Raw genomic sequence first — 18379 nt, forward strand, 5'->3', positions numbered from 1 at the left:
CCGGTTCAAGCAATTCTCTTGCCTCAGCCTCCTGAGTAGCTGTGATTACAGGCATGCGCCGCCACACCTGACTAATTTTTGTATTTTTAGTAGAGATGGAGTTTTACCATGTTGGTTAGGCTGTTCTTGAACTCCTGACTTTGTGATACTCCTGACTTTGTGATCCACCTGCCTTGGCCTCTCAAAATGCGGGGATTACAAATGTGAGCCACCGTGCCTGGCCTATATTTGTTTGACTCAAGGGTCATTTAATAGAGAGTTTTGACATTTTTTAGTCAATGTTTTTATTTTCTGATTTTATTATCAACATATTTTTATTGTGTTTTCAAAGAGTTTTTTTCTGCATTAACTTTTGGAATATATTGAGGCTTTTTTTGTGTCCCAATAGGTGAGCAATTTTCATGAATGAGTTTTTAAAAAGAAGGGGCATTTTCTGAGAGTACAGAATTTAATATACAACTGTAAGATCATCTTACTATATTGTTTTGGGTTTTTTAATCCATTTATTTTTCTTGGGATGTTTTTTCTTTTTTGTGTGTTCCTGCCTATTTCTCCTTTTTAAAACCCAGTAATCTTTATGAAAGTTGATACTCTGGTGCATAGATATTCATAACTGATAAAATTAATCTTAGCCTTATAAAGTCATTTAGACTTTAGGTCATTTGGAGCTTTTTGTCTAGAATTCTTTGACTTATATTGAGTTGTATCCCTGATATCTTTTGTTTGCGTTTTATGTCTTTGATCATATTTCTATATTTAACATTTTAGAATCTCTTTAAGTATATATTTTAGGATATAGTTTAGAACTGGGTTTGGTTTGTGATTCAAACCGCATCTGTCCTCTAGTAGAATCCTTAGAAAGATGGTAGTATTCCCTGAGTTCTTGCATGTTTGTGCCTTTGTATTTGAAGCACAGCTTTGCTGGATGAAAATGTTTTTCTTTTTAAGTAAATTAAGCATATTTGCACGTATTTATATTAGATATATCTGGTTGCAGTTATACTGTTTTATATTTATCTTTTAAGTCTTTTACCATGTGGTCTGTTTTCTCTTTTTTGCCCTATAGAAATATATGTATTTTTGTTCTATTGGATTTTTTTTTTTTTTTTTTTTTTTTTTGACGGAGTTTTGCTCTTGTTGCCCAGGCTGGAGTGCAGTGGTGCAATCTTGGCCCACCGCAACCTCCACCTCCCAGGTTCAAGTGATTCTCCTGCCTCGGCCTCCCGAGTAGCTGGGATTACAGGCATGTGCCACCACGCCAGTTAATTTTTGTATTTTTAGTAGAGATGGGGTTTCTCCATGTTGATCAGGCTGGTCTCGAGCTCCCAACCTCAGGTGATTTGCCTGTCTCAGCCTCCCAAAATGCTGGGATTACAGGTGTGAGCCACCACACCCGGCCGTCTTTGTGTATCATTTTATATACCCTTAGACATCCCTTTCTTGCTTTGTTTCTTTCCTATGATCAACAAGCAAATTAGCTTGTAAATTCTTCATCTTCCTCTCCTCCACTACCCAATTATATTCAATAATATTATTTTTCATTGTATATGAGAGATGACGTCTTTTGTAAGACATACCATTATGTCACATACCACTTAGGTAAAAAATGTCAACCTATGACTGTTAACTATAAAACACATTTTGATTTCACAGATGTTAAAATGTAGGGGGAAAATGTGTTTTAAAGTCAATGAAACAGGGCTTGCCTGGCACAGTGGCCATGCCTATAATCCCAGAACTTTCAGAGGCAAGGTGGGAAGATCGCTCAAGGCCAGAAGTTCAAGGCCAACCTGGGTAACACAGTGAGATGCCGTCATTGTATAATTTAAAAAAAAAAAAAAAAAATCGGTGCAGTGGCTCACAGCTATAATCCTAAGACTTTGGAAGGCCAACACAGGTGGATCACTTGAGCCCAGAAGCTCGAGGGGTAGCATGGTGGAACGTGATCTGTATAAAAAACACAAAAATTAGCTGAGTGTGGTGGCACATACCAGTAGTCCCTGCTACTTGGGAGGCTGAGGTGGGAGGATCACCTGAGCCAGGGAGGTTGAGGCTACACTGAGCTGTAATCATGCCACTGCACCTCAGCCTGGGCAACAGAGCTAACCCTGTCTCAAAACAAAAAAATAAACATCAGTAAAAGTCTTATTATTTACCATTGTACACTTATGCTGATGTTTCTTACTGGTTTATTCTAAATGATATTCTTTAACATTTTTTTTTAATTTTAATTTTTGTACTTTTTGTAGAGACAGGGTTTCACCATGTTGCCCAGGCTGGTCTCAAACTCCTGGGCTCAAGTGATCTCCCAAAGTGCAGGGATTACAGGTGTGAGCCACCTTGCCCATCCTCTCCAATCATCTTTTGGTTGGCTGATGCTCATCCTCTAGTAGAATCCTTAGAAAGATGATAGTATTCCCTGACTTCAGGCATATTTGAGCCTTTATATTTGAAGTGCAGCTTTGCTGAAGATAAAATTCCTTGGTTTACATTTTCTGTCCCTGAATAAATTGTAGGTGTTCTGTTGATTTATGGTGTTGAATGTTGTTATGCTAACTTGATTTTCTTTAACCCAAATTTTACTTGGATAAGCCTCATATTGACCATTCTAGGTAAATTTTCACATATATACAGTGTGTCTTTCAATTCACATCATCTTTTATTTCAGTAATGGTCTACTGAAGTATAGATTTTTTTTTTTCTTTAAAGATCAAATTTAGGCTGGGCACGGTGGCTCACACCTGTAATCCCAGCACTTTGGGAGGCCAAGACGGGCAGATCATCTGAGGTCACAAATTTGAGACCAGTCTGAAACTTGTGAAACCCCATCTCTACTAAAAATACAAAAATTAGCTGGGTGTGGTGGTAAGCGCCTATAATCCCAACTACTTGGGAGGCTGAGGCAGGAGAATTGCTTGAACCTGGGAAGTGGAGGTTGCAGTGAGCCAAAATGGCGCCACTCCACTCCAGCCTGGGCGGCAGAGCAAGACTGTCTCAAAAAAAAAAATCTAATTTAGATAAATGTTACAAGAACAATATAAATATTTTTTCCTCTTGAAGTATTTGAAAGCCACCAACATGAATGCTCCATCATCCCTGAAAACTTCAGTCTGTACCTGCATATAAGGACGTTCTCTTTTATAATTATAGTACAATCATCATCAGAATCAGAAAATTAAGACTTATAGATTATTACCATCTAATCCTCTGTCTCCCTTTCAAGTTTATCAGTTGTCCCAGTGATGCCTTTATAGGAAAAGTATCCAGTCCAGGATTACGCATTGTATTTACTTGACATATCATTTTAATTTCATTTAATCTGGAATAGTTCCTCAGCTTTACCTTGACTTTCATGTCTTGACACTTTTGAAGAACAGGCCAATTATTTTGTAGAATGTCCCTCAATTTAAATTTTGTCATGATTTAGATTCAGATGATATGGCTTTGACAGGGATGTCACAGAAGGGATGCTGATTCTCATGGCCTCCTATCAAGCAGCATAATTTCTATTTGTTTCAGTGTTGATTGTGGTCACTTACTTAAGATGCAGTCAGACTTCTCCACCCTAACATGACTGCTTTTCTTTTTGTAATAAGTATTTGGTGGAGAGGCATATAAATGTCTCATTCATGGAATTCTTTTATTCAATGGGGTATAAATCATTATCATAATGCTTAAATATTCTCAAATTTGGCCAGTTTGAGCATAAACTGATTCTTTTAATAGATCTTCATCATTCTTTGAGCAGTTTTACTTTATGTCTCAATAAGCTATTCCAGACTCATCTTGTATAGTCGTCCTTCAGTATACATGGGGGATTGGTTCCAAGACCCCTGAGTGTACCCAAATCTGCATATACTCAAGTCTCAACAGTCAGTCCTGCAGAACCCACATCTAGGGAAAAGCCCTCCCTAACTTGCAAATACTGAATTTTCCATCCAGGTGGAAACATTATGCATTTAAGTGGACCCGTGCAATTCAAACCTGTGTCATTCAAGAGTCAGCTGTACTTTCCAGCCTTGGAATGAGCGAGATCTCCAAGGAGCCCAGTTCCTTTTAGAGGAGAATGCTATTTGGAAACCAAGATCTGGGTACTAGTTGTGCTCATTGCTGCTAGGGTGTCATTTCTTCTAGCCCTCATAGTGGATTGGATAGAGCTAGAAAATACATGTATGTATATGAACACAAATACATCTAGATTCTAATCCAGCACCACAAAGTTCACCTTCAGCCTTTCCATTTTTATAATTCCTTTATCTGAAAATGTGAAACTTCAATATTTATTTGCTTGCTTACTATAGTCTTCTGACCCTGCTGTCTTCTGAGCATTTGGAGGGAAGAGGTGGTGACCAGAAGTAGAGCAGTGGTTCATTTTTTTTTTTTTTGAGTGGTAGTGGTAGTAGTATATTTAAGGAAAATAGGTGTTCCTTAAATTCTACAATTGTCAGATATATTTATATGTTACAATGTTTGAAATACAAAATTGTTAAAGTAATTCATCACATTAATGATTACAAGAGAAAAATTATCAAATCATCTCCACAGAGTATACTCACTATGAATACCCAGTGTGATATTCGCACAGTGAGTGTACACCTGTAGAATCAGGAGTCTGACAGAGTACAGGAGAGAGGAAGCAGCTGAAATCCAAATGGTTTGTTCTAAACATGAAAGGATCTAGATTCTGGGTGATTTATTTGGAGGTGACAATTACTGCTCTGAAAAACAGCAAATCATTTCAATTCTTAACCAGAGCATTTTTCTGAGCATATTTCTAATAGAGGTACCACTTGTGTTTATGAAAAAAATTAAAATCTTACATTTTCGTCAAAGCCTTCTCTTCTGGCTTGTTCAGCCAAATCTCCACTGTCTTTGGTACTGAGAATATAAAATAAAAATCAGAGGCAAATGGCAGTAAAAAAGGAAATCCCACCATAAAATATAATCAGATCTGTAGTAAAGATCTGAATAGTCTTTCTTTCTGATAACACTAATTATTATTATTATTATTATTATTTTTTGAGACGGAGTTTCGCTCTTGTTACGCAGGCTGGAGTGCAATGGCCCAATCTCTGCTCACCGCAACCTCTGCCTCCTGGGTTCAGGCGATTCTCCTGCCTCAGCCTTCTGAGTAGTTGGGATTACAGGTGCGCGCCACCATGCCCAGCTAATTTTTTGTATTTTTAGTAGAGACAGGGTTTCATCATGTTGACCAGGATGGTCTCGATCTCTTGACCCGTGAGCCACCACGCCCGGCCTATAACACTAATTATTTAGAAAATGTAATCATTAACAAGTTCTTCAGAATATCATATGTCATTAACTGTGAAAAAAATGTTTCTGTTCCACTGCCAGAGTTCTAGGTTTGGGAAGTGTTTTGACACCAAAGTCATCTAATAAATATAAGTGTAAATACAGTATAAGTGTAAGTATTGTTCATAAGTATTGTGAGTAAAATGTTACTTTTATAGCCAAATAAATGCATTTAATTTAGACTAAAATAGTTTACTACCTTTTTAGAGGGACTTTATTCTCCCCTCCAGCTTTCTCTCACAGCTTTTTCTGAGTAGGATGGCAGACTTTATATTAATTTTAAATTAGCTTAGAATTTCATGATGTCCTCAGAAATTTGGAGTCACTCCTGGATGTACTGACAGTGTATTTAGAATCACCACATAGGCTGGTAGTTGTTTCACAATTAAAACCTTTACTCATGGCCAGGCACAGTGGCTCATACCTGTAATCCCAGCACTTTGGGAGGCCCAGGTGGGTGGATCACCTGAGGTTAGGAGTTACAGACCAATCTGACCAACATGGTGAAACCCCATCTCTATTAAGAAACAAAAAAACCAAAAATCTTTACTCATAATGTTCTCATATAATGTAGAACTTTAAAATGGTAAGTTAAACATTTGAGAAAAGTAATCTTACGTTTTCTTGTCTTCATCTTTTTGAGCTTTCTTCAGTCTGAATTTCTCGAGAATATTTTTGTAACTCTGGGCATAATTAAAAATAGTTTGAAAATTTATCAAAATATATCCTTTATTATTAATGTTTTATCAAGGTAAAATAAATATGAAATGCTTGTCCCTCTGGATTGCTACCCTAAAGGATTGTGGAGATAATACTGTGATTATCCTTCTTTTACCTCACTGCTACATATGGTTTATGCCTGCTGGTGAAAACACAAAAGGGGTTCTTCTGTTGGGGGCATCATACTGGAACTTGGAAAAAGCAAAAATCTTTAAAAAGCACTAACATGTATTGCATTAAGAATGTTAACACTTTTAATGAATATAACCAACGTCATGAATTCAAGTGATAAAAGATGGGGGCGGGAAACAAATTCACTGAGGGATAGCTTAACAGTTTTTCTGATTTGTTTTACAGATTAGTTCTTGGACAAAGTTTGTAATCCCCACTAACCCCACAAGCATTCCATATTATAGGACCTCTTCTCTGTGAAGTGCTGTGCTTTAGGAACATGGGGTATGTAGAGATGGCCAAACTGGCAGGGGAGATGTGACTGGTACATATGTAACTGCTACAGCTCAAACTGAGGTGTAGGTATTGAGAGGAGGACAGGACAGATTCCACTTTTTAAAGAATAGAGTGGTAGCCAGAGAGAAGAGCTGTAGCAATATTTCAGGGGTCAGAGAATGACTTGGGCAGAGGCTCAGAGAAGAGAATGAGAACAAGCATGGTATATAGCACAGTGCTCAGAACAGATTAGCCAGGACACACAGTGTTGTAAATAGAGGCAGAAAGGCAGAAACTATTGTAAAATTATAGTTAATGAAGATAGTTTGGGACTGTGAGACTTGAGGATTTGGAATATTTGGGTAAGGAATTTGGACTTGACAGGCCTAGAGAAACTGATGATAAGATCTGGACTGGCACAGGGAAGAGGCTAGAATAGTCAGGAAATGTTACCATAGTGAAGGCTGGGTGAAAAGTACTGAAAGCCTCATCTAGTGGTGGCAGTTAGAATTTTAAGTATTCCACAAATGTAAGTAGGAATTACAGAGATAAACTATACATAAGCCATGACAATAGATTATATAAGGGATAAGGAAGCAAATTCTTTTCAAGGTTTTTGAGCCAGGAGTGACTCAGAGGATAGTGCTGCCATTAACAGAAACAGGAAAGTGAGGAAGACAAGACACACGGAGTTCTGCGTTTAGATTGTTGATAGAAATTTAATAGCATCCAGAGTAAAAACTTACCAGAAGGAAGAGCAAGTTTTATTATAATACTCAATAGTGCTTTGCATTTAGGAAATCACTCAATAACTATTTGATATATTGAACTCTGAAATAATTTTGGCTACATTTTTAAAGCCAGGGAGCATATCTCACTTCCATAGTAATGAAATAATGTGAATATGAGTAACACTGGATCAAAATACAAAAACCAACCCTGGGGGTGGGATGGGGTGGGAGTGGGGAGAACATCACCACTTGGGGTTAAGTGGTATTGAAACTACAAGAGGATAAGCTTTATGAGATTTGTCTTAGAATACTAATTAGGAAAGGAATTTGATTTACCTGTTTAATCATTTTACCAAGTTCAAAATCCGGCCTTCTGCCTATTGAATAATCAGCTTTCACTTCAGAATAGGTATCATTAATAATTGCCAAGAACATATTCTAGGGATAAATAGCAGATAATTATTTCAATAAAAATTTAGTTTAAATGTTAGTGACATTAACATGTTTTGGATTTGTAAAATTATGTTTAAATTTTAAAAGTAGGCTGGGCTCGGTGGCTCATGCCTGTAATCCCAGTACTTTGGGAGGCTGAGACAGATGAATCACTTGAATTCGGGAGTTCAAGATCAGCCTGGCCAACATGGCGAAACCTCATCTCTAACAAAAGTTACCCAGGTGTAATTACTACTGGACGCTAGTACTAATTAGTGTAATTACTGAACACTAGTACTAATTAGTGTAATTACACCTGGGTAATTAGTACTGCCACTAATGTGGCACACACCTGTAGTCCCAGCTACTTGGGAGGTTGAGGCAGTAGAATCACTTGAAGCCGGGAGGCAGAGGTTGCAGTGAGCCAGTCGTGCCATTGCACTCCAGCCTGGGCAACAGAGAAAGACTCTGTCTGAAAACAAACAAACAAACAAAAAATACCAAATTTTAAAAGTAACCCATATGCTCAAAAATGCTGAAATGACTATGCAGACAATAAAGTAGAATAGAAAATGTGTAGTGTGTGGGTATGGGCAAATTTGTTTACAGTAAATGAGAAATGCAGACTGTAAAAGAATGCATATGAATTGATTATATATACATAAATTCATATTACATAATGGAAGAAAATTTAGAATGATGTAATTTTGTGTTCATAAGGGTGTTTTTTATTTGTTTTTGAGACAGGGTCTCAAAAATGTTACTCTGTCACCCAGGCTGGAGTGCAGTGGTGCAATCTCAGCTCACTGCAGCCTCTCCCTCCCAGGTTCAAGCGATTCTCCTGCCTCCCAAGTAGACGGGATTATAGGTGTGCACCACCATTGCCTGGCTAATTTTTGTATTTTTAGTAGAGACAGGGTTTTGCCATGTTGCCCAGCTGGTCTCGAACTCCTGAGCTCAAGTGATCTGCCTGCCTTGGCCTCTCAAAGTGCTGCGATTACAGATGTGAGACACTGTACTTGGCCAAAGGTGTTTGTTGTTGTTGGTGGTATTTAATTATATGAAGCTGCTTAGATTCACAGTCTTACTACAGCTTCTACAACTACTAATGTCCAAATAACACAAACGTAGAAAGGATATTCTTATCTTCACCAACCTACCTTTCACTGTGGCCCAGCTCTAGCTCTGTAACCCTAAGACTGTTGTCTTTCACCAGGGGATAACTTCTGTGCCTGACAAAAAGTGTTTTCATGGAGGACAGTAACAATGCCTTGACTAGGAAGACAAGGTTCCTGGTTAGGAAGGCTGTTCTGAGTGCATGTGAGAGATCCGTCCTGATAACTCCTGAAAACCACAACCTGGTAAGCATTTAGCCCTAAGGGCCAAAAGCCATTGCAATATGGGCAGAATATTAATGGGCAAATTCATCGCTCTTGGCATGCACTGTCCCAGCCTGAAGAGACCTGGGACAGTCCAATTATTTATGTAAATGATTTAGCACATTCCTATCTAAAACACCCAGATGTTAACTACTGTGACTACATTCTCCATTAGACAACTTGAAAACAGTCACTGGACTAGTTGAACCTGGATTACTAGGGATCCACACAATTCTTAATAAATGTAAAGTACTCTGACAGCTGAGCAGAAATAATAGTTTCTTCTAAATGAGTAATTTTATTTTTTATTCTAAAATGTAAGAAATATAAAGAATATATATGATCATTCTTACCAGCAGGACAAAGAACACAAAAAAGATGAAAGTGATGAAGTAAATGGGTCCCAAGATATGATTGGCTTGCTGAATACCAGCAAAATTAAAATCTCCAAGAACAATTCGAAATTGTGCAAATCTTTAATTAAAAGAAAGAAACACATTAGAAAACATATCCCTTATGTACATACATGACAACTAATGGGATTACAAATGTCTCTAGAAGGATATCTAGCAGCACATGGCATGTGCTTTCTGACTTTAATTATGTTAGTACAGAGCTCTATAAAATTGGTTGTAGAAAATTCCCCTAAAGGAAAGACTTAAGGTACCCCAATAGCTGAACAGGTAATGTAGGAAATGACTGCTTTTTTTTTTTTTTTTAGAAAGAGTCTCACTCTTGCCCAGGCTGGAGTGCACTGGCACGATCTTGGCTCACTGCAACCTCCACCTCCCAGGTTCAAGCGATTCTCCTGCCTTAGCCTCCGGAGTAGCTGGGAATAAAGGCACCCACCTCCATGCCTGGCTAATTTTTGTATTTTCGGTAGAGATGGGGTTTTACCATATTGGCCAGGCTGGTCTCAAACTCCTGACCTCAGGTGACCCACCTGCCTCGGCCTCCCAAAGAGCTGGGATTACAGGTGTGGGTTACCATGCCTGGCTGAAATGACTGTTTTAATGAATGTGAATTCAGTGTGCACCTCTAACTTTTTTTTTTTTTTTTTCTGAGACAGAGTCTCATTCTGTCACCCAGGCTGGAGTGTTGTGGTGCTATCTCAGCTCACTGCACCCTCTGCCTACCAGGTTCAAGCGATTCTGCTGCCTCAGCCTCCCAAGTAGCTGGGATTAAAGGCATGTACCACCACGCCTGGCTAATTTTTTTGTATTTATAGTAGAGACACGGTTTCACCATGTTGGCGAGGCAGGTCTCAAACTCCTGGCCTCACGTGATCCGCCTGCCTTGGCCTCCCAAAGTGCCGGGATTATAGGCATGAGCCACTGCACTCAGCCCACCTATAACATTTGAACCTGAAATACCTGTTTACTAACTGGTTTTGGCAGTGGCATCTCTGTGCTCTTCTAAATATTAGAACTTAGACTTTGTTCAACAAGTGATTTTTTCAGCTTGTAGAAAGTTTAGACCCAAGAGCTCTAAACTTTCTAATGTCAGTGTTTAATTTTTGCCTTAACCAACTCTTAAATTCTGATAAAATAGGGATGCCAACAATTTTTCACTTGCTAATCTGAAATAAGTTCTGGTAATAATACTCAACATGATCCTAAGGTTTATTTTACCCTCTTTGATGCCCTGGTTTGATACGAAATACCACTTAAAATATTTCAGACCTTCCTTTTTCTAATTTTAAAGATGGAAAATGAAGAAATTAAGACTTTGAGTAGCATAGTAGTAGCAAGTAGAATTAGAATTTTCTAACTTGAAAATCTTATTTTATATTCTCATTAATTTGCAATGGTGCACCAGACATATCAGGAATATCAGTTTAAATTATGTGTGTGTTCTTTATTTTATGAGGAAATTTGGAGAGTTTTTTTTTTTTTGAGACATTGTTTCGCTTTTGTCACATAGGCTGGAGTGCAGTGGCAGGATCTTGGCTCATTGCAACCTCTACCTCCTGGGTTCAAGCAATTCTCCTACGTCAGCCTCATGAGTAGCTGAGATTATAGACACATGCCACCATGCCTGGTTAAGTTTTGTATTTTTAGTAGAGATGGGGTTTCACCACATTGGCCAGGTAGGTTTTGAACTCCTGACATCAAGTGATCTATGATCTAACCACCTTGGCCTCCCAAAGTGCTGGGATTACAGGTGTGTGGAAGAAAATTTTTAATTGTATGTTGATAACTCTGTGTGATTGGTCAGTGAAAAGGAAGAAAGGCTGCTTGTCCCTTATTGCTTTTGCCAGTCACCTAAATGGAGTAGAGAACTATCTATAATGAAGGAAGAAAAAGCATTCAAAGAAATGGGCTATTGGAATCCTAGGACTCAGAGTTATCCGAGGTTCCATCCTCAGTACCTAGCTAAGACCTGACCAAATCATACTTAAATTATTTTTCTTGCTTTTAATACTGGTTTGTAATGCTTTCCTACATAAGATAGAGAAAATAATGAATTGGAGGGAAACCAAGTCTCACCACAAATTAAATATTTTTTCTGGCATAGGAGAATATGTTTTAGTGTTTCTGCCATGATCTTTTATCTTTGAGTTGCTATTTTGTAAAAAAAGATAAAGGAACAATTTCTCATTCTTTTTTCCTCTCCAGAAATTAGCTTAGTAACTAAACCTTCCATTCAGCCCTTTTCTATGAGGAAAGCGTTAAGACATTTCTGCTCTGTAAAGAATAATGAGAATGACAAAAACTGAAGCATTTACTGAATGGTTATAATCTCATAAATACTGGAGGCTCCAAATACAATGTCTCTTTTCTTAATTGGAGCTTAGTTTATCCATTTGTTTCTTTTTTTGCAACCTGAAAACAGCACCATGACACCTCAGCATAAAGGGTTATATTATCCTAAATGCTGGGATTATAGTTGCAATGGCACCCAGCCTAAACCTGTTTTAAAAATACATGCTTGGCAGATTAGCAAAGGACAATCAGGTCAATATCAATAAAAATATTAAGATGGAGTCCTCTAAAGAAAACATTTAGGATTTCTTTTGGCTGGGTGTGGTGGCTGGGTGTAATCCCAGCACTTTTGAGAGGCCAAGGCAGGAGGATCGCTTGAGCTCAGGAGTTCAAGACCAGCCTGGGCAACATGGCGAAACCCCATCTTAAAAAAAATATACAAAAATTAGCTGGGTGTGGTGGCATGCCCAGCTACTCGAGAGGCTGAGGTGGGAGGATTGTTTGAGCTCAGGAGTTTGAAGCTGCAGTGAGCAGTGATCATGTCATTGCACTCCAATCTGGGTGACAGAGTGAGACCCTGTCCCAAAAAGGAAAAAAAAAAAAAGATTTCTTTTGCCCAGTGAATAAATACTATAGAGACATGGAGGCCAATTTCCATTATTTTAGGTAAAATTATCACTTCCAATGAAAAGTGAAAAATTATTTTTCTATTTTTTTTTAAGATGGTGTTTCACCATGATGGCCAGGCTGGTCTTGAGCTCTTGACCTCAGGCGATCCACCCACCTTGGCCTCCCAAAGTGCTAGGATTACAGGTGTGAGCCACCACACCCGACCAAAAATGAAAAATTATTTTTCTAACCTGATCTAGTAATAGCTTAAAAATGGACACCATAATCCATTTGGCTCCTTCAATGCCAAACCCTAATTTGAGTGTGACAGATATTTAGCCATCAAAGAAAATATCAGCCAGGCATGGTGGCTTATGCCTGTAATCCTAGCATTTCAAAGTTTAAAACCAGCCTGTGCAACATGATGAGACCCCCCTGCTACAAAAAAATAACAACAACAAAAAAAATCAACCAGGTGTGGTGGTGCACACTTGTAATCCTAGCTACTTGGGAGGCTGAGGATTGCTTGAGTCCAGAAGTTTGAGGCTGCAGTGATCTATGATTACATCACTATACTCTAGCTTAGGTGACAAAGCAAGACCTTGTCTCAAAAAAAAAAAAGAGAAAATATCAAACTAAATTTAAATATATTAAAGCTTATATTACTACTTATCATAGAAGGTTAGACCTTTCCATTTTTTGTTAGAAAATATAGAAGATATAATTACATTTATACTAAAAGCTTACATGGAATTCTGAAAAGTGGAAAAGTCATCAACTTGTGATCCAAAAACAAGAAATCCTAACTGGGCATAAGCAAAGAATATTATAAAAAACATGATGGCAAATCCTACTATGTCTTTAATACAACGTGACAAGGTTGATGACAGTTGAGACATTGTCTTATTAAAGCTTATAAATTTGAATATCTGAAAAAGAACAAAGTTAATTGAAATAGGAGAATATCAAAGATTATAATTACTTAGAGTAAATTACTTTCAGAAAAATTCTGCTTTGAATTACAGGAGATATTTAATGATAATCATGAGTGTTTGAGGATTTGCCAGCAATCATTACAAAGCCAAAGATTTTTTTTTTTTTTTTTTTTTTTTTTTTTCACCCAGGCTGGAATGCAGTGGGGGATCACAGCTCACTGTAACCTCTACCTCCTGGGCTCAAGGGATCCTCCCTCCTCAGCCTCCAGAGTAGCTGGGACTACAGGTGTGCGCCACCAAACCCAACTAAATTTTTTTGGTATTTTTTGTAGAGAGGGAGTTTCACTGTGTTTCCCAGGCTGGTCTAGAACTCCTGGGGTCAAGTGATCCACCTGCCTTGGCCTCCCAAAGTGCTAGGGGTACAGGTCTGAGCCACTGCGCCCAGCCCAAACTACTTTTAAAATTACTTAATAGTTAAGAAAATCATTTTCCCCCATGGCTTTTTAATTTTTCATTAGCTATTACACTGTTATATTATGTAAGATAATAAAATATAAATACCTTTATCCATGCAAAAAAGATGGTAATAGCAATTATATTGTTGTAATAAATGTGCCAGTATGCAAGAAAATAGAAATCTGGATATTTTTCAGTACTTTTCAACAGCTGTCCAAGTAAGAGAAAAATTTGTATATTACAGTATATGTTGAAGGAAACAGCCACAAAACACAACTAAATGGGAAAATAAGAAGGATTGAATTAGAGAATATCTCTACCTCTAAATATCTTACAGCCTATGAGAAAGCACACAAAAAAGTTCATCAAAAGTTTAACAAAAAGGGAGAGAAAGATAGGACATATGCTTTTACATAAATGGAAATTATGTAACCTCGACTTATACAAGTTTAAGGTAGCATTAATTATTATGAAGTAGAAAAACATTAATTGCTTGGCCATCCTAACCTATCTAAATCTTGGTTTTTTTGAGTCATAAAACACAAATGTATAAAATGATTATGTAACTCTGAGACCATAAGGATTTCTGCTCTATATAATACCTAAAAGCTAAACATTTTCTACTGTGTAATACTACAAGAAAAACAATTTACAAAAAAAAAATAAAACCTTCTGGAACCCTTTAACAATCCTTTAAGAGAGGATTTCAGAACCAAGTTATTTTAGCTATTAGAGCTTTATAACTGACATGAAAATTTTCCTTTGATTTTCCTGCCTGAAATGCTCAGATAAACATTTAATGCTATGTCCTTTGTAAGACATTAGTGGAGATCCCAGAGAGGTAGGTGGCTTACTTTCTGACTCTCAGAAACTTTCCATCTGGTTTTGGGGAAAAATGGCTTAAAAGTACTTGATTGGCTGTAATTAAGGGCCAATAAGGGTGAAAGATCAGATTGTATAAGCAAGAAACATTGGTTCTTTGTTCCTAAGACCAAGCTCTTAACATTTGTCTCGGCCTGCCTAAATCTGTTTATTTCATTACATTCCATTGACTAGAACTGATAGACTTTGGTGTTACTTTTGGGAACAATTTCCTCAATCCTGGTGCCCTCTGGACCCACAAGGTCCCCTCTGGCTGCTCACTCCTGTCAGTATTGTGCTTAGCCTTGTCATTTGTCTATTTTTTCAAAATTTATTACGAGGAGGAAAACAGATTTAGGCAACATAGATCATTTTAAACAAGTTTGCCCCAACAGACCCATGACTGGCGAAACTCAAGGCCCTGTAAGTAATACATTTTTTGAGTAGGGGTAGGGAGACCTACTGTGCACATTAAAGTGTAATATTTCTGGAGTCACCTTTCCCTGTAGGTTTACGCTGACCCTCCCAAGGACCAAATCAGAAAAAAATAGATCTCTCCCCTTTGGAGGCACATCATTGTTAGTACTATTCCAGATCATTTTAAGTTTGACACTTGTAGCTTTCAAAATAAGTCCTGGATGAAGAGAAGATTATCTTCTTTTTACACCTCCATTGGTAGGTTCAGATGTGATCCCCTTCAGCCATACACATGAATATATACTTACCAGCAAAAGTAGCAGTTCTAGCCAGTTCCAAATACTTTTGAAATAGTCAGACTTAAATTCTTTTATTTTTTTGACTTCTTGTGTTGTGAAGACAAAAAGGAAAATACAAAATATGATTTCACAGGAAGCAATAAAATAATCATAGTAGCTAACATATCTGAGGAGCTTCACAGAGTAAAACTGCCATGAAGTAACTATTCCTCCAGTTGCAGGGAATTCTGCCACCAATCTGTAAAATCAGGTTTGTGAAAGTAACTGTTTATTTCAAGCATTTATATTTCTGTACTTAATGTGAAATTTTCAATCAATGATTATGTATACTTTAATAATAATCAGTTTTTTGTATAAAATATGTTTCCTTGGGGAAATGGGTTCAATTTAAGCATCTTCTAGATTTACTTATTTCATGGTGGCTCCACTTTTTCTATACCTCAATATTCACAGTGGTCAAAGACCAATGTAAAGGAGAAAGCAAGCTGTGATTTTTTTCCAGACATTCATTCTATTTTGTATTCAGCTTGCTTGTTCATAACTGGGAATATAATTTATGTCCATAGGAGAATGATATGTTCAAGAAAATGCTATACTGTTAGTTACTGTTATTAGTTAGAATTCTTCCCCAATATACATAATATTTGAATACTTCAGAGGGAGGACATAAATTCTCCCTCTTTAGATTATCAGAAATGCTTCTTGCTTCTAAATGTCAAGGTCACATATTCTGCTAAAGCAAATGTTTTCTGTTGGATGCTGGATACAAAGATCTATGTACAAACAGAAGTATACAAATTAATTCCAACACGACATATAAAAAGATTTTGAGGTTGTTCACTGTATCTCTGGTGTTCTCCACAACTTCTGATAATTAAGAATTCATGGTAATTTAAGGAACCAGCATTTCTATCACAATATTACAATTCCTACATAAAGATATTAGCAAATTTTATTGGTATTGTTATAAGGTTTTGCCAAAACAACAAAAACAAAACCTCAGTTAACAAATAAAACTTATATCTTCCACATACTAGGTAGTGAGTGAAGTGAAAGAAACTCAGTATTATGATCTGAAGTGTAGACTAATAAAAAAGGGAAAATAAATAATATTGTTTAGTTTGCCTGATACTTATACAAAAATGAAAATAAATGGATAAGGTGTAAGTAATATGCTTCTAAACGACTACTGATTAGATATGCCAGTTAACACTTTCAAAATCTGCTGAAGTTTCTAAAAAATAACAGTTTAAAAGGTAACATAGAATAAGCTTAAAACCTTCAGAGATGAAATCTAGACTTAACTGATATTACAAAGGCTTCTTCATATGACTAAAAGCCAGTTACCTCAATGCTTCCTTTCTTGTTTAGAACATAAAAATAATTTGTACTCTTCACTTCATCCTGATCAGGACTGTTGGGAAGGGTGAATGAAGTTGGTAAAAAGCTCTGATTCTCTGAGAGAAAAGAACTTTAAAATAAAAGGTATAATATCCGTTGGCTGCTTAAGGCAGTTCATTTGTTTTATTCCTTTTTACAAAGTTTAAAGGCCATGGTGTGTTTCACTCTCCCTGTTGCATAGGGAGCAAAATCCCCTAAACTCCAATTCCAATATTCCATTCAGAAAAAAATGTAAGATTTATGAGAGAAAAGTGGTTCACTGATATTAAAATAATTTAACTTTTAGGTTAAGGGGTACATGTGCAGGTTTGTTATTAGGTAAACTTGTGACTTGGGGGTTTGGTGTATAGATTATTTTGTCACTTCAGTACTAAGCATACTCCCTGACAGTTTTTTTTTTCCTGAACCTCTTCCTCTTCCCACCCTCCTCCGTCAAGTAGGCCCCAGTGTCTGTTGTTCACCCTTTTCTGTCCATATGTTCTCATTATTTAGTTCCCACTTATGAGAACATGTGGTATTTGGTTTTCTGTTACTGTGTTAGTTTGCTAAGGATGATGGCCTCCAGCTTCATCCATGTCCCTGCAAAGGATATGATCTCGTTTTTTTTATAGAATAGTATTACATGGTGTATAGCAGATGCTGTTGTTGGTCTCTTTAGCAGTTATTATCCTTTTTTTTTTTTTTTAACAGAATCCTAATTATATTCAGTGTTTCACCCATCCCCAGTTCACTTAGGGAAAGCTGATTAAATCCCCAGGCAGATCCAATCACAGTAATCCTTTGTTAATGTTTGATTCTAGAGCAAATCCTTTGCTAGTGCTTGCAGTTGTTCAAAGATCAATTATATATTGAATTTAAAAAAACATTTGAAGCCCTCACATCTGAACCCACCAATGAAGGAGGTATAAACCCTTATTAAGGTTTTTAATTTGCTCATGCTTGTGCTGAGATTAAAGTCATACGGTTTAAAATAAATATAACATAGGCTGGGCGTGGTGGCTCACTCCTGTAATCCCAGCACTTTGGGAGGCTGAGGTGGGTGGATTGCCTGAGGTCAGGAGTACGAGACCAGCCTGGCCAGCATGGTGAAACCCTACCTCTACTAAAAATACAAAAAATAGCTGGGTGTGGTGGTGTGCGCCTGTAATCCCAGCTACTCAGGAGGCTGAGGCAGTAGAATCGCTTGAACCTGGGAGGCAGAGGTTGCAGTGAGCCAAGATCACGCCACTACACTCCAGCCTGGGTGACAGAGCTAGACTCCATCTCAAAAAAAATAAATAAAATAGAAAATTAAAAAAATTTAAAAATTTAAAAAATGTAGTTCTGTCAACATGAAAAAGCAACATCACATTGTTTCATTATTTCAAAATTTAGGAACATGGAGATTACACACAATATGTTAGTTTTATATTGCTTAAGAATATATAATCTCATTTCTTTCTGCAGCTACAAAGAGTTATCATTTATTCTTAATACTTTGCTCCTCTAATCAGATTATTAAAATCTGTTGGTTTCCTTTCAACATGGCTTCTTTATAAGTAACTCACTTTTGTCTCAAGAATGAACAAGTTAGCCGGGCGCGGTGGCTCAAGCCTGTAATCCCAGCACTTTGGGAGGCCGAGGCGGGTGGATCACGAGGTCAAGAGATCGAGACCATCCTGGTCAACATGGTGA

General features: G+C 37.3%; 1 protein-coding gene across 1 annotated transcript in view; it reads right to left on the bottom strand.

The window, feature by feature from the left end:
• The window catches only part of PKD2L2 (polycystin 2 like 2, transient receptor potential cation channel), a gene marked incomplete at its 5' end in the record, with an annotated part of 38845 nt that overhangs the window by 6510 nt on the left and 13956 nt on the right, over positions 1-18379 (bottom strand). The window contains 7 exons of the mRNA XM_017500959.2: positions 4821-4878; positions 5932-5996; positions 7548-7649; positions 9376-9496; positions 13084-13265; positions 13833-14003; positions 15314-15542. Of these exons, the coding sequence (XP_017356448.2) occupies positions 4821-4878; positions 5932-5996; positions 7548-7649; positions 9376-9496; positions 13084-13265; positions 13833-14003; positions 15314-15542 (928 nt within the window). The remainder of the gene's footprint in view (positions 1-4820; positions 4879-5931; positions 5997-7547; positions 7650-9375; positions 9497-13083; positions 13266-13832; positions 14004-15313; positions 15543-18379) is intronic.

The sequence above is a fragment of the Cebus imitator genome, unplaced genomic scaffold (genome assembly GCF_001604975.1).
Source record: "Cebus imitator isolate Cc_AM_T3 unplaced genomic scaffold, Cebus_imitator-1.0 Scaffold274, whole genome shotgun sequence".
Classification (NCBI taxonomy): Eukaryota; Metazoa; Chordata; class Mammalia; order Primates; family Cebidae; genus Cebus; species Cebus imitator.